Here is a 25,465-nt window from a genome sequence, read left to right on the forward strand (position 1 = left end):
GGTTCAATAATGTGTTTCCAAGGCAACTGCCTTAACCATTGTGCATCAACCCTCTCTGCATTACGGCTACATATATTTAATCTTCTGCACTGAGCACTTTGCAAACGAAAGTGCCTTAAAATGATGAAACAGAGAAAATGGTTAAAGCAGAGCAACTTACTGTTTCATGCAGAATACTGGTTATGTAAAGGTAAAATTGCTGTGCAGTTGCTACTTTTAGCAGATTTGTATGCTGACTATTGTCTTAAAAGTGTGTAGTGGTGAGTTTGTGTGTTCAGTGTTTTACATCAGGCGCATCCTTGTGCACAAGGTTCCGGACTTGAGCATGTACTCGAGTGACAGATGGATTCTTTTTGAATAGGAAAAGCACATTGAGATGAAAATCTTGAATGTTACGTAAAACCAACTGCAAACTTAAATATATGAGCTTTAAATGATCATGAATCTTGTCTGCATTAAGTTATTTAAGAATGTACACACACAACAGCATGTGGTGTGTGGTATTACAATCAAACGATTCTTTTCCTGGTCAGGTTCAGGGTGGATCTGGACCGGAGCCCATCCCAGGAACAGTGACTGAAAGTGGAGTATCTGAAAAAAACAGTCTAAAAGCTTTTCCATTCTTTTTATTGCAGGACAGCATGCATAGTTAAACACATGCGCAGTCAAACACTATAACAGCTAGGGTCACAAAGGGTCAATGTCCACGTACTGTACCTGTATATTTTCGAGAGGCAGAAAGAAACCAGAGAACATGGAAGAAACCCAAACAGGAAGCACCGTAACCTTGGGATTAAATCTAATTAAAGCCTGATTAGCTTATTCTGTTTAATGCATCTATATCACAAAGTATTGAATTTCAGATCAGGTTAATCGTGGTAGCAATAAGCCAAAGTCTATTTGAAACCTAATGCATATTGTCAGAATTATGGACTTTGACTGCATCACCCATCACTGAGCACTCAGCCCTGTTCTGTTATCACTAATTAGGATAACTTATTTGTGCATGTTTTTGAATTGGTCTTAAATATGTGTATTTGCTTATTTCACAGTCTTGCTCATAGTTTGCCTGTACTTATAGTCATTTTTCTTGCTTCATAGTTCTACTTGTTGATTATTATTTTGTTTTCTCATCTGTACTTACACACACACACACACACGCACACACACACACACGCACACGCACACATGCATATATACAGTGGTCCCCCGGTAATTAAAAAAATCTGCGAATTTTAGACGCACCCCCGCAGCCCCTATGGTACCTTAGTGAATTCATCTAGACATTATGTCACTTTAATACTATAATGTGTTTACAAAATTTTATGAAAAGTTAGTGAAAACATGTTATTCCCGCACATTTTTAAATAATCCGCAATTATTTGTTGGTTTATAGGTTCCAAATGAGAATGGGGTTGACTGTATATATAAAACTGCACTGATTTTATTGACGCGCGATTAATGCAATGCACATTTCTGTTTGACTATTTTTGATATAATAAATAAATAAATATAAAAGAGGCGAAAGTAAAACCTTCAATGCAAAACATATTTGTTCACAACATCCCTTCTTTACTTAGATATAAAAAAAAACTCCGCCATGATGCACACGTCCCGCAAATAAAACCGTCCGTGTAGAAACATAGCAAAAGTTCAGTTTAGTGTGCTGATGATTTATGTAATTTCAAACACCATAATTACTTTAACATATTTTCAAGAATATTTTGTCTTCATGCTCTATGTTGAGTATTCTTTCACTAAAAATAAACATACATTTGCATAAGGCATCCATATTCCCATGCCCATGTTGATATGAATTTAAAAGTAATTAAAATAATTAGTTTTTCAGAATTTACTGTACAGTTTAGATTTTTTCTCATGTGCTAGAAGTCATAGCCTAAATGCAGAAGTGAATTCAGGATTTCAATCTACAATCAGAACTGCAATCTCAATCATTTTTGGGAAAAATGAAAATAATTGAAAATAGTAATTTAAAATCAATCTCATGCTGATTAGCTGACCCTGTTTTTCAGTAAATTCACAAGTAGTCTAATTTTATATGAACAATACAATCTGGATCAACTGTGGTCCAGTTTGGGGTCCAGACTGATCTGCTCATCCACTTTAGGTCAAAGCAAAAGCAACTGCTCTGTCCATTTAAAATTCTAATGCAAAGAACATTTTGGGGAGGTAAGTGACAGGCATGGACACAGATGATGCCGGATGCTCTGTACTTCCTCTGGCCCTGTCCTGCCCCTTTCCACCAGCTCCAATCCACCATAAAAAACTTCTTTTTTCCTCTTTCATCCTCAATCCTGGAGAGCTACATTTTGAATGTATATGTATTTTCTAGCTACATAATTCTTATTGCTACTCCCTTTTTACTCCACCTTCATTTTTTAACTGTGCTGTTTTTAATAGCAATGTGGAATTTTCCTTTTGAGACTATAAGTTCTTCTTCCTGTTTAAATGTGTCTGTCTGTCTGAGTGTCTGGATGCCATTCTCTCTCTCTCTCTCTCTCTCTCTCTCTCTCTCTCTCTCTCTCTCTCTCTCTCTCTCTCTCTCTCTCTCTCTCTCTCTCTCTCACATACAGATTAGCAGAAATGGAAGGTGATTTAACTACAAAACTATTGACAGGCAGCAACAGCATCTTTGGCAGCTTGTTAAAAAGCATTCATATAAAAAATATAACTTGAACAAATATTTTATCTACAACATGCAGTGTGTCTAATAACAAATTAAGGTTTAGCTATATTTGACCTGATTGAATCTGGAGCTTTTGGCCTTTGGGAGGTCGAAAGGGGGGGTCTTCTGACTGGGGCGACTGGAGCATATGCACAGAACAGGGACGTTCCAGTTGCTCATTCAGGCTGCTAGAAGTCGGTCAGCATGTGTCCATCTTCTCTGTCTGAATCTATAATCAGACAGACACATACTGCCCCAGAGGTGCCAGCCCTCAGCATGTTGCTAACTGAATGCATTCTGGCAAAGCCATGCCTTACATTTCATGCAAGCATACCCAATTGTCTGATGGCAGTCAGCAGGGTATGGTGCATTATGGAGAGTGGTGAATTGTGAAGCACTGTACCATGCAACAATATACTTTGCTATTTAGCTTTTGTCTTTGAGAATAATGGTAGCTGTTGTGCGTGACCTCTCGCTAGTGATTTGTTCCATCTGACGAAAGGCTAATGGCAGTTATTATTTTGTGAGCGTTTCATTCAAGGGGCCTAATCATGCATGCCTCTACACATCTATTTCTCAATTTAACAATGTAATATTAATTTGAACATTGCATTGTTTCCCCTGAACTGGATAATAAGCCTTAAGATCTATAAATAAGCTAATAATGTTGTGTGGTTGTTGTTGTCCCCATTTGGATGATTACCACAATCCAGATTTCATTTAGTGTAACTCTTTTTTTTAAGGTTTTATCTTGAACTGTGAAGTGTTAGGACAGTGTTCATCCTAAAGTTCGCATTTAAAGGTTATTTGCAGAACCTTACTACAGTGTTTCCATCTCAGAGAGAGTTTTAATTAGAACCCCTTTCAGATGTAAAGAATCCTTTTCCAGAGCACATTACTGAGAGAAACAGATGCAACATGGGAATAACATTTGGACATATTTAAATCAATGATGCGGATTTTTCTTTAGATGACCTTGATGTTTTTGTTAAAAGCATCCACACCCAAGGAATGCAGAAAAAAAAGAAAAACTAAGAAAACAGAGAGTTTCCTGGAGTGGGCCAGACATCTGCTTTCTGAGCAGGAAATACTCCCCCAAACTGGAGCCACCCCCCAAATTCCCAAACTCTCCCTCTCGCTTTATAACTCCCACTCCACCAGTGGACATATTTGCTAACTCTAGGAAAGAACTTCCAGATTTCTTTCAGACATTTTTCTGACACGATCTGGCAGAAAATCCAGGTCGGAAAGCTTTGGAATTTTTGAGTCAGTCCACGGACTTTTGTTTTAGGATCTTCTTTGGTTTAGCGAAAAAACAATAAAAAATCCAGCATTCACAACAGGGTTGTTGTGAAAAAGCAAAGTCTCTGGTATCTTACTGGAATCTGTCAAACCAATTCTTTGCAAAAAAGTGTTCAATATAAATATATTTTCTGTCCTTTTGTGTTGAATGAATTCCTCATGCTCAAATCTATCAACTGGGCTGTATTTTATACCAAGTCTCTTCTGAAATGATGTAATGGCACAATTTTCTGTGCTCTAATCTAATCACAAACAAAGATAATCTGCAGCAAATCACCCAATTCTGATCTGAAAGGGACCTTAGTCACCCCAACCCCCCTTCTAGCCCCTCCTATCCCCACTCTGACAAGCTGTAATGTTATAATTGAATCCTTGTGTGTATGAATCTGCAGGCAAAGTTAATACAACTCACTACCATCACTGTTTGCTTTTTAAGAGTATATGAGGAGTATAGCCCTAGTGCCGATTCTTTATCTTATTTGCCACATGTTTATTATATGTGACCTCAATTTTCAAATTTCCAAGTAGGCAAAAAACGCAATTGGCGTCAGGGGTTCAGACTATTAAATTGAAGAGTCAGATTTGGTGGTAGAAGTCTGTGTGTGAACTGTCTGTTAAGTTTAGTGCGCTCAAGTGACTCAGACTATTATTTTTGAGAATAATAATAATGGTGCTGTATAAAAAGCTTATTAAGCAAAGTTTAAACTAAACTGGATCCTTATGTTGGTTACTGTGATTTTTCAAGATCTCCATTTGACTATTAAACGTAATAGATCGTTCTGGCAACCAACCCCTGGAAAGCTACACTAAAGCCCCTGATGACACACACATGCATGCACAAGCGTGCATATACACATTTTTTTACATTGTTCCATTATCAATAAGATCACTAACTTTTATTGCTGAGCATTAATGTATTTGTTTTGTGTTATATTACAGGACAGATGCTAGACCTATATAGGTTAAAAAATAGGGTCTAAATCATCGTATTAAAGCAGCTATATCTGAAATTGCTTTCATTTCAGGAGATATGAATATGCTTAGTCGAATGAGATTTCATTACATTTGGCATTTACTAATCGGACATAACTGAGTTTAATACCATGTATATAAATTCACAAACTATAAATGCTTCAGTTTGTTCATTCAAAATCAATACATGTTGTCTTTATTTTACGTTAGCAAAAGTCGAGCTAGCTTTTCTTAGTCCTGTCGATTTTTTACAATCAACATCAACAAATCCATCAGCTATCTTTTCATACAGTGTACAGCAGTAAATGCTGATTCCAGCTGGGCATCTTGCATGGCCATGATGCACCTCGATTGGTGCTCTATTCGCTTTTGCTGTTGTTGCAAAGATTCTCAGTGGTTGTATGACTCGCTGGTAAACAATGTACTGTTAACTCCCACACTTCTCTAGTGGTTTTAGTCAGATCTCGACAAGCTGTCTGGGTGTTGCTTCTCTACCACTTTTCATTAGGTACCACCTGGATGGGATAGTGACAGTGCTTGTGGAGAAGACCATCTTGTAACAACCTTTTTCATTTAAATGTTTACTTTCCCTCCTTTTGGGCATTTTCGTCTCATCGTATTTCTGAATGTTCGGTGTACATTTGGTTTTGTTTACTTCAGCACGTACTCTATGCACGTCTGGCTCATCACATATGCGAACTAATCTACATTTCACTGAGCCTTCTTTGTAATACCTAGTTCTCTGATAATTGGTGGTGAGTCTAAAATTGATCTTGAACCCTACTAAATGGTTGTTAAAAGAAGTAAATCACAATTTAATAATTTAATCTTTATATAAATATAATTAGCAGCTGTGTTCGGCTGAACGTTTTTCTAACTTCACCTTCCACTATCATAATAATGTACTATCCTCTTAGCGGCAATATCGGCCTGCGACACGATGAGTCACGTGAACGCCGGTTTATAGCGGTAAAAGGGGGCGGGGCACAGTGCGATGACGTAACAACGGCAGCTGTAACGTATTAATTCGTTTCCCCCTTAATCGTATTCCTCCAAATCCCGCCTTTCACACTACGATTGGTTAGAAGCTCATAGGCGCACACAATCCTCCGATTCTGATTTACCGGACGAATTCGGAGTATGTACCACCAGCAAGTCGTAACACAGGAGGCGGGATTTGCCGCAAGACCAGTGTGAAATAAGCGCTTTCAACGGAGCCGTGAAACCCAGATGTAAGTGACGGTGTGCTGGATGGAGAGGACGCGTCTGTCCGCCGAATGGTTCAACCAGCAGCAGTGACATCCTGGATGAAGAGGCTTTTTCCACCCATTCACACCGAACAGGGACAAAACTGACTCTAGAGCACAGTGAACACTCATTTATGGTCTGAGTCTAATACAAGACAAGAGCCGTGTGTGTGTGTGTGTGTGTGTGTGTGTGTGTGTGTGTGTGTGATGCGAGCCGCGTTTAAATGCAGCCTTCAACGTAAAAACCCACACTGCAACAGCCATCTGGCTCGGACCGTGTTATTTTTATCCGTTTTTTTGTTACCGCACCTTCTCCTTCAGCAGTAAGCATGGATGATGATAATCAAGGTACGACCCTTTTCTGATTTCCATTTATTTTTTATGCTGGTCGTCTGATGTTCACAAATGTATTGCTGTAATAAATTTTTTTTTTTTTATTTTAAGTTAGATTAGGTTAGATCAGATTAGATTGGATTAGATCAGAAATTAACGTATCTATTACTGGGTTATAACATAGTACTTGAATGTTTTTGCAGTGTGGTTCCACAGTGTAGTGCATTCTCGAGGCCAGGTAATGCTGAAGGATGTTCCAGTGGTAGTAAGTTTTGAGTGGATGGTGTGGTCCTTCTATAGCACAGGCTGAGATCAGTTTAACTCGTGGACATTTCGACAAAATTCTCAGACCTGCACTGAGCAATGCATGCCTGTTTCATCCTCGGATCCGTGTCTGGTGATGATGTGATGGGCATCACTACTGTCATTGGTATACATTATTAAACAAACAAGTTTTTTTGAGTTATTTCAATAGTTAAATGTTGTATCTTTGGTGAAAATTCTGAAATAAAGGAAAGTTCCTGAGGTACATCAAAAATCTTTGAGAAGTCTTCTGGAGAGTGAACCTGAGCTCCCCTAGATGCCGGCTGGACTATTTGTTACTAAGATGGTAGTTCAGGTGAAGCTCATGAAGTACATTTTATTGAGAAACAGCCAATTAAACAAACCCACATTAAGTAAAAGTAACTATTAATCACCATCATCTATCACTGTGCCAAGGCTTTCTCTTACCTTTTTTGCATTTGTGTGATGCAGCAATGAATTGATTCAAGTATGAGCCAGGAAATATTCTCTTCTTCAATGCATGGAGATGATATTATGTTTGAAGAGTTGTGAGTGGGCGTACTAATGTAGGCTAGGAAAACAAATCAAGAATCATTAAAATGCAAAGAGAATTGTTTTGTAATTGTACCTTGAATTCATATATAGCACTGAAAAATGTTTCGAGATTCCTGTCTAATACCAAGCAATACCAAGACTACAAGTAGTATGCCAAATGTGTTGTATAAATAAGAAATGAGTCTCAGAAGTGAAACTTTGGCTCAAATGAATATCAAGAATTATGCACACATGACCACTTTATTGGGAACACCTGAACAAATCAGAACAGGACAGAGCCTGTGTCCATTGTAGCTTCAGGCTCCTGTTCTTGTCTGATAGAAGTAGAAGCCTATGTGTTGTTAAGTTATTGTAGCCCATCGTCCATGAGGTTTTGCGTGTTATGCATTTTGAATTGCTTTTCTGCTCACCACTGTTGTAAGGAGTGATAATTTGAGTTACTCTAGACTTCCTGTCAGTCACTACTCATTGTTCTTTTACCTCTATCATTAACTAGGAAATTAGATGCAGTTTACTGGATTTTTTTTTCTTTCCATTTTTCTACACTACTTTGTGTAAACTCCGGAGATAGTTTTGTGTTAAAGTCGTAGAAAAATAGCGATTTCTCAAGCTAACCTATCTTGCATAAAAATATACCTATACCACATTTAAAACTACAGAGATTAGATATATACCCACAATTCTGTTTTTTTATGTGAATCCTATGCATTGCCCTGCTGCCAAAAGCTTGGCTGATTGGATAATTGCCCGAATGAGCATGTATGCAGGTGTTCTTACTGTATGATATATGTTAAAGTGTGCATTTATATGTGCATTTAGCAGGCACCCTTGTCCAGAGGGAAGTTCAGTTATCTCATCTAAACTGAGTAGTTCAGGGTTATGGGTCTTGCTCAATGATCCAGCAGTGGTTGCTTGGTGATGCTGTGACTCATAACCTTTTGAACAGAAGTCCAGCATCTTGACCACTGAGCTACCATCTCATGCACATGTGATTGTGTATGTGTAGATGGTTGACAGAACAATATTTTTCTACGGCACATCAGTATTCCTACTACAACATTTTTTTTTTTTTTTACATTTCTTTGGATAAGAGGGAAGTATTAAAAAAAAAGAGAAAGAAAGTATTACTATTTCATTATTGATCCACTCAGTTAATTGTTATGCCTTGTAGAGAATGTGTAGTACAAATCCTTTTGATTTGTACTACAGGCATGCTGTCCAGACGAGTTTGTGTATTTTTTTTTCTAGTCTAGTAAGCACAGTGGTCTCATTGTAACATGTAGAGGCACTTCTGTTAAAGTGACTGAAAATGTCAGAGCCTACGTGTCTGTGGTCAAACCTGACAGAACCCCCATAGTGAATATTCAGGGGTGTAACCTGATTTCTTTTATGTGAGATCATTTATTGATCTATAACTGTTCAGCTCCTAGACTTGGACACATCAGATCATCCATTATAATTGACTGGGGTTCATTCACCGTTCAGAGCTTTCTCATTTATATCTTGAAAACAGGTTTTGGTTATTGAGCCTCTGCTGGGGTCAGTGTGGGCGTAATGTAGCTGTCTGGGACTGGTCTAGCAAGCAGACCAGATTAGACCACCAGTGGAGGAAGAGACGGTCCCCTGCTGCGAAACACTAATCAGTGTCGTCACCCACTGTGGGACCTCATATACTATATACCAGCTTTATCATATTAAAAAGACATCACAAGATAAAAAGATATTGTTCACATTTTTTTGCGGTACAGATTCATTCATTTCTACAGATAGTGGTCATTGTATGTGTGGCATTACAAGCCATCTTGTTCTTGTCTGCATGAATGTAGGTTTCGATCAAAGTTATGATGCTGCATTTGCAATATGGGTGAGGTACATTGTGTTTGGTTAACCTCAGGCATGTTCTTGTGGTTCTTCCCTGTTTGGATGGGTGTAAACCGCTAGTGTTTATGTAAAAGATTGTTGGTGGACTTCCAAGGGAAAGAAGTGACTGTGGTCTATGACTTCATGCAGGACAGAGGGTACGAAAAGTGCTTTAAAGTATAAAATACTCCTTCTAATCACTTCCAGGGGTGCGAGGGTCAGTTTTCAGCTAATATATTTTGCTCTATCATTTGTTGTTTGACTTATATGACAATCTAGAATCTATTACATTTAGGTTCTCCTTCAAGGACTACCACACTTAAACTGCTTGATTGTCACTGTCTGTTAGTGTTTAACAACCTAATTTCCTCCTAAAAAATAAAACTGAAAGCAAACAAAAAATGCATTACATAATAGCAGCTGTAGTAAGTTTTTTTCAACGGAGCAAAATTTGGTTTTCTGTTTACAATCAATATTCATAATTATTATTAATGTATGATGTTATAATAAAAGAGGTAAAGAGACTTTAAAAGTCTTCAAGCATTGACTCATCATATATACCAAACTTTTTTATCAGAAGGAATGATGTTGGTCATTACTCATCAATGAATAAGTCAACACTAGTTTGCTAGATTTCAAACTTAAGATACCATCAACCTACAGCTCAGAGGATGTTTTTTTAAACAAAGACAAAGCAAAGGTTTAAAAAGTGCTAGTTTACATTTTTCAGGAAGAGGTAGGGCTTCACCTGTCGCTTCAAGATCGGACATCTAGGGGAGGTTCATTCCACCACCTCGGTGCCAGAACAATGAGGAGCCTTGAAGTATAATTACCTCTTACCCTGACAGAAGGTGGGACCTGTCCAGCAGTGCTAGATGATCTCAGGCAGATTGTTGCAGTGTGAGGAGTGATGAGGTCCCTGAGGTAAGAAAGTGCTGGTCCATTTTTAGCTTTGTAGGCAAGCATCAGTGTTTTGAATCTGAGGCATGCAGCTACCAGAAGACATTGAAGGGAGGACAGCAGTGGGGTGGTGTGGGAGAACTTGGGCAGGTTGAACACAAGTCGCCCTGGTTGCGTTTTGGATCATTTGCAATGGATGAATAGTGTTTAGACGTAGACCTGCCTGCAGAGAGTTGCAGTAGTACTGTCTCGAATAACAAGAGACGCCAGTGGAGGCAGATGTCGACCCCCTTCATGTTAATTGGAATAAGCGACCTTTTAGGTAGGAAGCAAACCATTCTCATGCTGTTTCAAAGATACCAATGATACTGAGGGTTGACAAGAGAGTCTTATGGATAACTGTGTTGAACGATGCTGACAGGTCTAGGAGAATAAGGACAGATGACAGCTTGGTTGATCCCGCAGCGTGTAGTTTCTTAGTGACAGCAATAATGGCCGTCTCTGTGGAATTTGCTGTTTGAAGCCAGAGTGGTTGAGGTCTTGGAAGTAGTATAGTTAGAGATAGTCAGTTGGTTAAAATGAGTGCCTTCCAGAGTTTTAGAAAGAAAGAAAGGAGAGAAGTAGTTGTTGATGGCCAATGGATCCAGAGCAGGTTTTTTCAATATGGGAATAACACTTGCTCTCTTAAAGGTAGTTGATACATGGCTGAATGCTTAGGACCAGTTGATGAATATGGTGATGAATCGCATCGGGTCTTGTGTGATGGTCTGGAGCATAGTTAAAGTGATTAGATCCTCTTGCAGCACCTCTTATTCTGCTATGGTTGAGAAATTTGGCAGATTCCTTAATCTTTTTACTGTATCGTCTTCTCGTAACGAAGGAGGCAAAGTCATCAGCAGACCGGGAAGTTGAAGCAGGTGGAGCAGGGAGGATGAGTACTGAAAAGAATTATATTCACTTTCCACAAATCAGGCATCTCTTCTCATCACGCAGCAGGGCAAAGGCTGGTTACTTTAACTGTAGTAGTATTTCCCAATGCACTATGCAGTAAGCTGCCTGCCACTGGGTATTGCCCATTTGTGCTTAATGTATAAGTGTTAAATGTATTGTTGTGCTCTATTTGTAGAACACAAAGCTTTGCGTTGTGCTCCTGATTCCAAAACACGTTATTGTTGTCTGCTTACTTACATAAATGGCTTCTAATGTATCACTGAAACACTCAGTTTAGACACTGTTAATCTAAAACACAAAAGACACACTGCTTCATAAATTTGTCTTATGTTCCTGGAAATTCTAAAAAACAGTATTTATTTTAAAGATTATAAAGATTTTTGCCTTTAAAAGCATCTTCCTTACAGGAGCAGCACCTCTGTTCACAGACTGAAAAAAATGGCAGATGCTAGCGTGCAGTTTAGGGGTAAAAGCCTGAGAACAGCTAAATTGGAAACATGTTTAGGCAAACAGTGCGTCAGTATTGGGGGAATTTAAGAAGGTGCAAGGCAGGCTGAAGGCTATTCATCAGGCCCGCACTAAAGGAAGTCATGCTATACGCCAGTCTGGGGAGTACTAAGACATGCAGGGGAATAAATTCCGGACGAAAAAAGAAAAAAACAGCACTTTCTCTTTCCCTCTCTGTGTTTGCAAAATTTTCATCCCTGAAGCTGGAGGATTTTTCTTTCTAAAGTGGCTTTTCCTGAAAGAGGAAAGAGTAGGCTGGTGTAGGTGGGGAGATTCAGGGCCAGGACAATTACATAACACAATCCCAAATTGCTCAACTTGTTGAAGATACAGGAAAACAGTGTATCTCTGTGCCTATTCAGTTGCATTCTATTCACTTATATGTATTAGGTTCTTCTAGAGTTTGAAAATACTATGCTATAAAGGGCAGATCTTAATATCTTCAGCCAAACCATTAGGCGAATGAAAGCACCACTGTGCTTCTCAGTCCTGACTTATGTTTCCCAAGAAGCCCAATTAATTGTAGCCTTGTCATGATAATTAAATTATTGACTTATTGTACGATATATGCACATGAGCTCAATTATTTTTGCTGACCTTAATAATACCCATTGTGTTCAGATACATGGTTGTTTACATAAGAAAAAAAACTCACTAGCTTTTAAGCTATTCCTGTTGCTTCTGTCGCATTTGTTCTAAACATGTCAAGTTAATATTCAAAACTTTGTACATTCATCGAATTTAAGATAAATGTAAAGGTTAAAGTTCATCCCAAAGGTCTTTTATCAGTTTGAGGTATAAGCTCTATAGCAAGCCATTTAAGATTTTCACTCCAATCCGTGTAAACCATATCTTCAAGGAGCTTGCTTTGTGCACTAGTGTCATGGTAGACCAGTTTTTTTGGGAAGGAATAATTCAGTGCATCCAAAGACATCCAATACAGATTTCTGCCTCCAATTTTGTGGTAACAGTTTGGAAAAGAACCACATGTGACTGGAAAGTCAGGTGTTTCAGCATTTTAGTCTATACAATGTATTTTTGAAGAACAAATATAAAGAAAGAATCGGATTTAGTATTTGACATAATCCATCACTAATGGCCTAAATATTCTAAATAGCCTAATTACCTAGGCTAAAAGATCTGCTAATTATGTTCATTAATATAAAATTTGAAAAATGATCAAGTGCTGAATTACTAGGAGGACATACATTTTGACTTAAACTGTGATGAGCTATTACGATTCTGGTAAGATCAAGTTTTTAAAGTTTTTACAAAAATTGTAAAACTTTTGTTCTCAGTTTTACAATTTTTTCCACATCCCTTTATATTCCTGATTCTGGAAACATTAAACCTAACTGTAATTAGTATACATCGGGACCTGGAAAAAACTTGTAATATGATATTTTTTTACTGTGTTCCCAATCCCCAGTTTTATTCTTTCAGCCTTTATTAGTAGACAAGTGCCTGCAATAAGTGGGCCACATGAGAAGGTCTCACATTATGTGGTGAGGAAGTTTGTTTAATACACTGGGTTCCCAACTATACTGCATCAAAGAGGACTGTTTCTTTTTTTTTTTATATGACACACTCATAGACTTGTTACATCTGGTCTGACTTTTAATAATGACTTAACAGATTGTTTTTTTTTTTAAACACCTTAATGTCTAAATTTAGAATAAGAAGAACTGTTCTAAATATAGCCCAACATGATTGCTAAATTGTTTTAGGTAGTATTTGGGAATCCACACCCTTTTTGAAAGTGCTCCCAATCTTTACATAGTTATATTTAACCTGTGAGTTAAATAGATTTGGCTGCAAATTCATTAAGTACACAATTGAAACATGATTCTTGGAATTATATGGAAGTCGCCAGCTGCATTTGACTGAATTTTTGCTCTCAATCAGTTCCTGGGGGATGCCCTGTGTTGCATAGTTCACTGTCTTTCCTGTTATAACACACTTGTTATAACTAACTAAAAAGATCTTAAACCTACTTGATCACAGATCTCTTCAGAGTATGTCGCTATAATCGTTAAACATAATATACACTCTGTCCTTCTTCAGTAAGTACTGGTTTAGCTTGTAGTGGAACTAGTGATCTCTGCAAAACAACATGTAGGGAAGGAATCCACCCTGGACACGAGCCCACTGGAATGCAGAGCAATTTTAATACCCAGTCCACCTACCGTCATTCCTTTAATACAGTAAAACAAGAAAAATTCAAGTTGACACAGGGAGATCATTTTAAACTGGCAATAATCCAGATGCAGGATTAACTTTGGACCTTGAAAGGTCATTCCCAATTTCCACCCATTACATAATGAACTTTATTCATCTATCACACAAAAGGTACAAAATCAGGCAGGTTGAGGACTAACACATGCTTCCTTTTAGTAAAACCAGCCATCTACATCTTCTCAGACTGCTTCTCATGGATCTTCAAAAGGCAGTATAACATACTTGGAAGAAGTGTAATTTTTAATTGAGAAGGGAGAGACCACCCATACACACAGTGAGAGCTTGCGACTTCCGTCACTATGAGAGGCAGGGACCGTTGGCGGCTACATGCAGGGTTGTCCAGTGGAGTTTCACTTTATGCAAATATAGAGCGATTTGGTGCAGTGACTACCACTGGCAGTGAAAGCAGTAGAGTGCAAATGATCTGTGATGCTCCACCCACTGATTAAAGTTACTTTGGCAACCGGCAGTAGGAACGCCAATAAGCTGCTTTAGAGTACAGCGATATGTGACTTGGAAAATGATTTTTTTTTTAAATCACCATGTGTGGTTGTAGCATAATATTATCCTTGCCATTCGGAGAGCACGATTAGTTTTGCACTTGGACTAGTTCGGCCACAGATATGTCAGAATTACTAATTATGTCGGAATTTTCCCCTGATGTAATTCAATTCGACATTGATCTTAGATCTATAGAAGCTCATATGTTTCAGTTGCCAATGTGTAAATACTTTCCTGATCCTTTGCTAACCATACATTTTTTCAATTAGAAATGCTAGCTTTCCTTTTGCCTAATCCCAGGGACTTTATTTATATAAATCCTCTTGACCCATCAATCAAATCAAAAATGTATTTTAAGATAAGCAAACTTCTATAGACACATGCACAGTATAGTGTGTTGCCCAAGCAAGCTTATACCTGTGATTTCTACATTTATATTAACATGAATCTGTATCTACTCTGTTCAAGTGTATACTCCATATTTGGCCGTATGATCATCTAGATGTGTATGTCTGTGTACTTCGGTATGTCTGTATGTGTGTGTGTGTGTGTGTGTGTGTGTGTGTGTGTGTGTGTGTGTGTGTGTGTGTGTGTGTGTGTTACAACTTGACCTGAAACAAGAGTCATGTTGTATGTAGGAATGCTGGAAAGTAGGTTAGGGATGGAGATCTCAGCCCAGCTGTGTATATGTGCACATGTTTGCTCTTTCTGGAAAGGCTGTTTAATTGCAATGTGTGTGTGTATGCGTGTGTGGCATAGGAGTTTAGGATTACTAGCTGCTGGAATCCTTTTCCTAGAATGGATTAAATGATTATATGTAGAAGTCCATGCAAAATGTTCCATAAAAGACCTCAATCTTTCATTTTCAACTTCTTTATTGCTGTTTTAATCTAAAAGCTTTGTTAATAGAATCCCAAGTCCCACCCCCAACCCCAATTCAAAAATACCTTACTGAGTCATAATACCTGGTTCTTGACCTATTGCTAAGACAACCAACCAGCAAAGGAAACTGTGGTCTCAAATTTGTACAAGCAAGTCAGGATAGAAATCTCCAGACTTCAGTGTTGTGCATCATTGTCACTATTTCATAAAACTGATACAGTTTGAAGGCAGTATGTGGGTCATGCCGTTTCCCAGCAGGCCTAGCAGAAGTGAGGGCATGCTATGTTTGTACACAGTTTTAACAGCAGACTTCATGTATGTCTTATCGCATCATGTCATATGCCCATCTGAGTGTAATACAACTACCCTGTTTTTCTGAGCAGTCTTAGAGTAATAACAATAAAAAATGTGTTGAAATTCTTATTTACAGTACGCCTGACATTGACCATGGACTTTACCAGGATGTACATTTAAATCAAGAATTATTGCATTTACTTCAATAAGTATAATGATATTTGTAGCTTATATAACATGAAAAATAATTGTATTTTGCACATTGGAAAAAAAACGATTCCTAAATTATTGGCACCCATCACAATGAACATGATGAATGCTCTCCAGCTGTAAGGTGACGTTACAGCTATACTACTGCTTTTGTGTCCTTACTGACCTGGATTGGTTGGGCAGGTTGTATAAAGAATTTGACTTAACTTAATCCAGCCTGCAAAAGCACATTACTGCATTAATCTATTCTGCACCTTTCATTTCACCCAGCTGTTCTTTACTGAATATCAGGGACAAAACTGAAACATTTCATGCCATAACCGCTTGAACATACGGCATATAGGGATAGGGACACCAGACATTTAAGTCATAGATAAGATATACCTTCATTTGTCCCACAGTGGGGAAATTTCTCTGTTACAGCAGCAAAGAAATATGCAAATATGTAAAAAAGAAAATAGAAACATAATACATAGTATAATATATAGTATATACAACACAATGTATAAATAAAAAGAAGAAAAAAGAGACCACAAGTAAGTAGTTATGCTATCTAACATAGGTAATATTGCACAGTTTTACATTATTGTTATTACACACGTGTTGCTTAAAAAATTTTTTTATTGTTATTATTGCACAGTTAAACAGTAATAACAGTGTATATTTTGGTGACTGGTTCACTGTGAGGAGCTCTGATTGTAAAGTCTAATAGCAGCAGGGAAAAAATACTATCTTTATCGCTACTTCTGACACTTAGGATGTAACTCTGTCACCTAAGGAGCTGCTAGAAGATGAAACTGTTTCATACAGGGGGTCGTTTTTCATTCATGGAGTTTAGCTACCATCCTCCTTTTTCCCACCTCCTGTACAGTGTCCAGGGACTCCCCAGGACTGAGCTGGCCTTCCGGATCAATTCCTGATTTCTAGTCATATGTGGTTCTTTCTCAATCTTTTATCACAAAGTTGGAGGCACACAATTGTATAGGGGGTCTTTGGATGGAGGAAAAGAAAAAAATCCCTTCACTTGAACAAGGAGACCCAAACCTTTTCCAACCTGACAATGGCCCTGTGCACAAACCAAGCTCCATGAAGGTATGGTTTACATGGGTTGGAGTGGAACATCTTGAGTGACCCTGATCTCAACCCTATCGAACACCTTTGGGATTAATTGGAATGCTGACTCTGCCCCAGGCCTCCTCAGTCTACATTCATGAAGAACATTCATGTCCACAAACTTTTGTCTGTATAGTATAACTAATATTTATCTGAAATATTTCTGGAAACTGGAAACTACCAATTTTATTAAATTAAATTACAATGAACTGCAATAGAGTTATTCAACAAGGCTAGAATAGGAAATAATCTGTTACATTAGCAAAATAGCAGCAGTGGAATGACGATGTAATAGTAACGATTGCATCACAGCTTAGAGTTTAAAACCACTTCAGACACTTTCACACTGATTGATGAAGTGTGAATACTTTTTTTCAAGCCGAAAAAAAGATCTAGAAAACTAAACCTAGATATATTGAAAAGGTTGGTCTGGTTTTGTTTTCTCTTTTGGATCACCTTAGGTGTGGAAGCTATTCATATTTATCTCTGCGTGCAGACTAACAAATTGTCTCGTTACTTTATATTTCCACTTTTCTGATGCCGGGTTGAAGGTTAATATGGGTATTGATATAAAAAAAAAAAACAGGCTTTCATCAGAGAGGAGCACTGTTATTAGCCCAGCTTTGTGGTACAATGCTTGTTTTGTGCCAACCTGCATGGATAAAAGCCTGATATGAGATTGGCTCCTTATTTGCAGAATTTATGCACAATGAAGTGCATTAAAAAGTGCACATGAGCATTGATACACCAGATAACTGAATGCAAACAGATGAACCTAGTACCAAACATTATGTAAATCTCTGTGCACAGAAGTGATGTATGAAATTGTGCAAAAAGTGTAGACTTGGAAGAGACCATCCCCCGTCTTCCGTTGTTAGTTTCCAGATGTGGCGTCTGGAGAGCCAGAGCCAATATAAACAGGCCTGTTTGCTTCTATCAGTCGGCTGCAATCAGACACTAAACTCATTTCCTGAGTGAGTCATCAGAGGGACACTCAGGGGATCAGAGACAGGACATCTTCAGTAAAGCACACGTGACCCCCTGCAAGCACGAGTCGATGGGTAAAGCAGTTCATTGGTAAGATGAGCTGGTAATAACAGAGTGCAAAGCTTACAGAGATCCAACATGCATTTACTCCTCAATTAGCCCCAGACTTTGGCTGAAACTTTTAGGAGAAATGCTCTGTTTGGTTAACAATCGTTTCAAAGTTTCCACTCCAGTCTCTGCAGTCACAAGGAGCTGTTTACGTTTTTAGCAAGACGATGATCTATTTGTTTGTCCTTATCTGAAGGTCTTTTTGGGGAATGCATCATGATTTAGCTGAAATGATTGGATTTAAATGGCCCTAAGGTGTAATTTTAGGAAGCATTAGGAGAAATGAAGCAGTCAGCTAGAAGGGATAGTTATACTACTAATACTGAAACAGGAAATTAGCAAGGCACAGATAAATAGGAGAAATGTAATACAACCTCTTGTCAGGTACAAATTAAAGAAGGACAAGTAAGCACTGTTCCCGTATATCTGTGGGATTTTTGTAAATGAACCTGTGCACAGCTGGTTTGAATTTTTTTGTGTGATACAAACAGTTTTGTTTTATGCCTACTGAGAGTGAGGAAATGAAGGTTTTATTTGTTGTTGTTGTTTTTGATAGATTTTATTGTGCAAGTACAAATTTTAAAATGATAAAGTTATATCTAGGCATGCTGTTTGGGATGCAAGATGACCTGTGGTGTTATTTAAATCATGCTATGGTCAAAACATCAGACTAATAAATTGAAGGGATATGACTGGGACAGTAATTTAAAACTGTAGGATTTGGGTTACATTTATAAAAAAAAATAATTCAGACTTACTGAGACATTCCTTTTAATGACAGATACTCTGGGATGTCATTAAGATTTTTTTCAGTTTCAGTAAAAGAAGGATATGTTCCATTGTGGATGACTTCTACAGACTAATGAGCTACACAGTCCTCTTCTTTGAGGAAGTGAATGTGACATGTGTCCACAGAGCTTACTGAGATACACCAGGAGTCAAAAGGACACACATGTTTTTTGTGAGATTTCATAGGATCTTGGGAAATAACATAGGAAATAATATTAGTATTTTAGAATTTAGAAGTACTTTTTACATTTTTTAACGTGTTTCCAATGAAGCTGTATACAATCTTGGCATTTTCTCAAGCAGTTTCATGACGGAGCTTTACCTAACCAAATAAGTTCCCAAACAGGCCAAGCTCCTCATTGCTTCTCCTAAAGTTTTAAATAAAAACTGTGTTGGTGGGTGTCATGCGGTGATCAAGGGACAGAAACCGAAGTACCATAAACGAGGTTTAATAGGCGTTCAGAGAACTAACACAAGCCAGAAAGTAACAGTACCGGAAAACGGGTATAGTCCTTAGTAGTACTGGAACACGGGTATAGTCCTTTGTACGGGTAGTCCAGGAATGATCTCCAGAGTGAAATGTTGAACGGACGGTGAGTGAGTGTGAACGGGGGGCTTTAAGTATGGGAAGAGATGATGGGAAACAGGTGAAGGTGGTTAGTAATTGGGCGAGGCGCTGCAAGCGTGCTGGGTGCTGAGGAAAGGCGGTGGTTCCCTGACAGTGGGAAACTATTTAATATACTGTTATTAATACCTGTTGTAAATCAAAACTGCATATTAGATTATACATTTCGAATTTTCTTTTGTGTGTATTCACCTCACTGGTGACATTTACCATAACCATTTTAACATCGAGCCTGCATCAAAGTACAGATCATAAGTAAATCAGCAACATGATAACAGCGTAATGGAAACCAAGCCAGGAAAAAGATGTAGGTTTTTGTTAGCATGTTCTTTAGATTGTGTGTATTGTAGTGTATCTTCAAGAAGTATTTATGCCTTTAAGTGTGCTTCGATGACTAGCTTGTGACCCATCAAGGCTGAACTCCGAGTGAGCGTTTCCTCCCCAGTGTGTGTTCTGGCATTTTCTCCATCATGAGTTACACTTGACTGTAGGCCACGTTTCCTCAAGGCAGCAGATAGAGAGACCGGTTTAACCTGAATGCCTGCTTGCTGTCGGTATGCAAACGATGCCCTCTGAGTCTCGTAGTGTCTGTACAAATACAGACAGTTTGTCAGGGAGTTTTAGTGGGGGTAAAAGAAGTAAATTTGTCTGCCAAAGCTCGCATTCATACAAGAAAACGGTTCACGTATATCTACCATGCAGTGCAAGGAGAGCGAGACATGGATAGGGAGCCCTGGTATGTAATATATTTCTTAATACTTTCTGTTTGAAGCTAATTCGATTCAGACCACAAAATATATATGGGATATTTTTAACTAACAATCAGATCAGCGCGCAGTGCAAGTAGGTTTGAGTTTGCTCAACCATAATGAAGCCTGCAGTGCACAATGGTGATCCATCTGCTGTGTTGTTTCCAGGCTGATCTGGAAAACATCAGGATGCTTCTCCTCTTTCTGTTTTAAGTCGCAACTCTGGAATGACTGGTCACGTTTTTTTTTCATTATCTCTTGATTGTCGATGTACATCGAACAGATGGTTGGCATGCATGACTTAACGTTGAACACAAAATGATATTCATGCTGCAGTAATCTGAATGAATCCTTTGTTAGTGCTTAGCAGACTTATTTCTTGCTTCTTATGCCATCAGTGTCAATGTCTGAGGTATTCCACTGCTTACCGGTAGTTCTGCATCTGCAGTTTTTGCCTTAGAAAGCTTTAACAGTCACAAGACATGGTTAAAGGAGCTACTCATATTAGCATGGCTCAGCCAAAATGGGGGCTTTGAATTTGATTTTTTTGAGGAAATCAGTACTGAGGTTTTTCTTTTCGATTTACTATTTGAACAGAGTGGTTTTATTAAAACAAGCCAGGTAGCCTGAGAGAGTCGAGGATTTGCATGATATTTTGCATGTAGTTTTAATCTTTCATATAGTGTGCAGCTGATGTTATGGTGCCTGTGGATACCCAAGTGTGCTCATGCTAAAGAGAAAAATAAAGACTGTAGCCAGATTAAATATGAGCGTGATGTGAGGACCTGACAATATAGCTTATATTCCGAACACGGCCCATTTTGTTGATGGTGCAAAGTTACCTGGTTTTGTACTTTACTGATCTACATCAGTATACATTACACATAGAAACTATGATTAGCTACCAGCTTGTAGCATATTCAGTTAAGTTTCCAGGCAACCAAAACATAGGAGGGGGCAGCAGATTGGAGGCTATTCTTGTCCAGAATGCTAGCTATTGAATTTTATCATTTGTCTGTCCCTGAAGATGGCAACAAACTTTCATTCCGCCAGGGCATTTCTGCCACAGCATGTTAGCCGCAAAACTGTTAAATCATCGCCTTGCTTTAAACACTAGTGTGTTCTTTCAAACTCACAGTGGGTGCCTGTCATCGAGCTCTGCGACCGAGCAATCAGAGACATTCAAGCCTTTTATTTAGCAAGTAAATTCTTCACAACAGTGTAGGAGGGTTGGGGCGTAGTTTAGCCTGTTAGTAACAATCGCAGCTTATGTGCACGTTTGTGTCCTCTAGTCTTTCCTCACTACAAAGATTTTTTTCAGAAATAACAACCCACCGTCTTCGTTGGCCTCACACACTCATGAGATGTAGCGACGTTCATCTGTTCAGAGCTTTGGCAGCACATCCGTCACTCCAGGCAGTCAGAGTTCTCACCATCTTGAAACTAATGGCTTGTGTCTAGTGTCATTTTGTTTTGCTAAATATAGAACACGTACTATTGATGAAAGATGATTGGGATTTGCTGGATGATGAGTTGCAAAGCAGCTTAACAGTGTAATTCAACAGTGACTTTTGCTTTTAAAGCAGTGGATAAAAGCTAGCATTATAAAAGTGTGGAGAAATGAGCATGAGCTACCATTGGTAAATTGGTAAATTTTTCCTTAAAAGCCATGTAACCCCCAAAAATATTTTACAGATGCAAAGGTGCTACTGTTTACAACTGTCGATTCTACTATTTCACTTCTTGTGCTTTTTGTGAGCAATTTCCTGTGCAGTAAAAAGGATCTAGCAGCCGTCTTTCTATGTCTCAGCTGTAAATCTTTGATCTAAATCAACAATGAATATTTATCTAACAGATACTTAGTTCTAAGATTTTTGTCATATGAAGGAGTCTGAATTTTAAAGTATCTCTTTACACCCAATTGACGAGTTGGAAATAAATTTGTCTAGTTCTATAAGCAGGAGGATAAAATATTTTATTATTTTTTTTTCAAACTCAAGCCAGAATGTGTAGAGATTTCTATCATTTACAATGGCAGTATTTAATCTTAATCAAAACGTGCTGGTGTGGGTAAACGTTTTCAGATCAACCAAACAGAAGCCACACCTGAGTGTACTGAAAGCCAAGATCAACTAATTAAACAGATGGAATCAGGTGTGGCTCCTGTTTGATTTTAATAAAACCCCACACCCACACCAGTATTTTGAAAATAACATTGGTCACCCCTGATCAATAAACATTGTCAGACAATATTTAAAGCTATCTTTATCTTTTCTCTTTTGTAGTACCTGAGGATCTGTCCTTAGATGAGAGAGATGAGCTGACAAACATAAGGCGCAGAAAAAAAGAATTATTGGACGACATTGAGGTGAGTAACTTTGAGGCTATATATTGTTTTGCATAATACTGCATCTTAAACTGCTGCGCTGTTTATTCCTAAAAGATGTGATTGGTCTATAAGACAAATCACATACACACATCACAGTCCTATACATGATCATTTCTTTAAATTTGCAAGGATATATAGAGTCTCCAGTGCCAGAGAGTCTTCAGCACCAGAGTGCCAAACTACCTTGTTTATCGGTACCATGACATTCTTGTCTTATTAACTTCAAGTGAGAGAGAATTGTGTAAAGATTGTGAGAGAATGAAGATATTTGGTGGCCATGACATACAGTGGGGGAAATTTTTATTTATTCCCCTGCTGATTTCCCCAAATCAGCAAAAAAATGAACAGTCTATATTTTTTATGGTAGGTTTATTATTATTATTAATTTTATTATTATTATTATTATTAACAGAGTGAGACAGAATGTAAAAAAATCCATAAAAATAGACATTAAAGAAAGGCTATAAATGTATTTTTATACATTTATAAATTAATCTGTATTTGATCGAGTGAAATAAGTATTTTAACCCATACCCAAATTAGTCCTGTCCCTTTAGGAAAGAACTTCTAATATCAACTCGTTATGTGTATAAAAGACACCATTTACAGAATCAACTTCTTCTATTCAGACCTCTTCACCACCATGGGCAAGACCAAAACCAAAGAGCTGTCAAAGGACATCAGGGACAGGAATGTGGACCTCCACAAGCCTGGAATGAGCTACAAGATCACTGTTGCCTTGGCCATATGTTTTGTCATTGTCATTGACATGCTGGAAGACCCATTCATGACCCATCTTCAGTGTTCTGACTGAGGCCAGGAGGTTCTCACTCAAGATTCTGCAGTGCATGGCCCTGTTCATGTGGTGAAGTCTTCCTGTACCCTTAGCAGAGAAACAGCACCAAAGCAGAATGTTTCCTCCTCCATGTTTGACAGTGAGGATGTTGTTCTTGGGGTCATGTTCAGCATTTCTCTGTCTCTAAACACGGCGAGTCGAGTTGATGCCAAAGAGCTAAATTTTGGTCTCATCTGACCACATCACATTCTCCCACGCCTTCTCTGAATCATTCAGGTGTTCATTGGCAAACTTTAAATGGGCCTTTTTATGTGAATCCTTGAGCAGCGAGACCTTGGTGTGTTACCAATGGTTTTCTTGGTGACTGTGGTCCCAGCTCCCTTGAGATCATTAACAAGCTCCTCCCTTGTAATTCTGGGCTGATCCCTTACCTCTCTCTGAATCATCCTTACACCATGAGGTGATATTTTGCATGGAGCTCAAGATTGACTAATCTTGTATTACTTGGATTATTGCGCCAACAGTGGTCTCTTTCTCACCAAGCTTTTCGTTGATGGTCTTGTAGCCCATTCCAGCCTTGCGCAGGTCTACAATCTTGTCCCTGACCTCCTTTAAAAGCTCTTTGGTCTTGCCAATGGTATACAAGATAACACAAGATAACACAAGATAATACAAGTAATACAAAATAAGACCATGGTGGTGGAGAGTTTTGAATGGAAGAGGTTGATCCTGTGACAGGTGTCTTTTATACACATAATAAGTTGATATTAGTAGTACTTTCTTAAAGACAGGACTAATTTAGTTGTGTGGTGGTCAGGATTCATGCTGGTTGGTAGGGGATCAAATACTTATTTCACTTGATCCAATACAAATTAATTTATATATAATATTAATTTATTATTTTTCCTGGATATTTTTTAAAATCTAATTTGTTAAAATAAACCTACCCTGAACATTCTAGACTATTTCCCCCACTGTAAGTAACAGGATCAATGCTTCAATGGAAAGGTGAACCATAAGAACCATGAAGATGGTTTTGCACTGTAATTATTAGAAACAGTCTGCAACAATGGCTTAGGACTGCAAATTCCATGTACTGATGTACATTTAAGTCCACATCAGTAAACAGTTGATTACAGTACACTATATTGAATGGAGATTTAGATCTTGTGTCCTTTTGAATCTGGTTTCCCTCAAGGTTTCTTTCCTTGGCACTGTCGCCACTGGCTTGCTCATTAGGGATAAGGGATTAAGTGATCATTTAAATAAATATATATACATTTCGAATACTAGTAAATAATACATTTATATCCCTAATATATTTATTTCTAGAATTAAACGAGGGCACTCTAGTCTATGTTTGCAGCATGAGTTGACACAAACTTGATTATTTTGATAGTTTCTATAAAGATTGAAAAAGGTGAAATAATTTGTAAGGCTTTTCCCACCAGAAGGCTAATTCTCTGACACTCTTTGGCAGCGATTGAAGTTCGAGATTGCAGAAGTGATGACGGAAATCGAGCAGCTCACCTGTGTGGGAGAGAGGTAAGTTTAGGAATATGATCAGCAACTTGTTTTTCTGCACATGGGCAAACAGAATATGTGGCACAGGGAAACGCAGCGGTTATATATTTTAGTCTTGAATACCACTGGACAGTTAAATACACACTAATGCTCTCTGCTATGCAGCTGCTTCCCATGATAATCCCCTTTATTTATTCAGCAGTGTCACATGCAGCAATTTGTCCTCATGTACATGTACAGTAAACCCACTTCATTCACTACCTGTCATCTGTCTGACTGACTACATCATTGTGTGTCAGGCAGGCAGCTGCCGGAGAGTACATACAATCTGTGGTCAAATTAAAAGAGATGAAAGCCAGACTGTTACCTAGTGTTGTGACTGAAATGTATAGTGGTCTGGGACAATGTTTTGCTAGAAATATTTTGTGGCAGAATGATAGAAAACATATCACCACATTATCACCACATTATCTGTGCAAAGCTGCTTTGAGACAATGTTTATTGTTAAAAGCGCTATACAAATAAAATTAATTTAATTTAATTGAATGATTTAAAGAGTTATTGTAGATATAAATTGTTGTTTTTTAAACAAAAATGTTTAAATGTTTTAGTAAATGCAATCATTTTACCTGAAGATGATAGCATAATTTCCTTGGAGAATC

General features: G+C 38.1%; 2 protein-coding genes across 4 annotated transcripts in view; both read left to right on the top strand.

The window, feature by feature from the left end:
- Positions 1–25,465, top strand: part of LOC310739668 (protein HID1-like) — a 484,702-nt gene that overhangs the window by 98,014 nt on the left and 361,223 nt on the right. The gene's annotated exons all lie outside the window — the stretch shown is intronic.
- The window catches only part of cyth3b (cytohesin 3b), a 37,276-nt gene continuing 17,886 nt past the window's right edge, over positions 6,076–25,465 (top strand). Inside the window, exons 1-3 of one of the 2 annotated variants that reach the window (XM_083565924.1) lie at positions 6,076–6,555; positions 22,380–22,462; positions 24,760–24,824. In XM_083565924.1, the coding sequence (XP_083422050.1) occupies positions 6,537–6,555; positions 22,380–22,462; positions 24,760–24,824 (167 nt within the window). In that variant the 5' untranslated portion in view covers positions 6,076–6,536. Of the gene's footprint in view, positions 6,556–19,934; positions 20,082–22,379; positions 22,463–24,759; positions 24,825–25,465 lie in introns of those variants that run through there. The other variant, XM_083565923.1, reaches the window with a different exon arrangement.

This window comes from Silurus aristotelis (assembly GCF_946808225.1).
Source record: "Silurus aristotelis genome assembly, chromosome: 17".
NCBI classification, from domain to species: Eukaryota; Metazoa; Chordata; class Actinopteri; order Siluriformes; family Siluridae; genus Silurus; species Silurus aristotelis.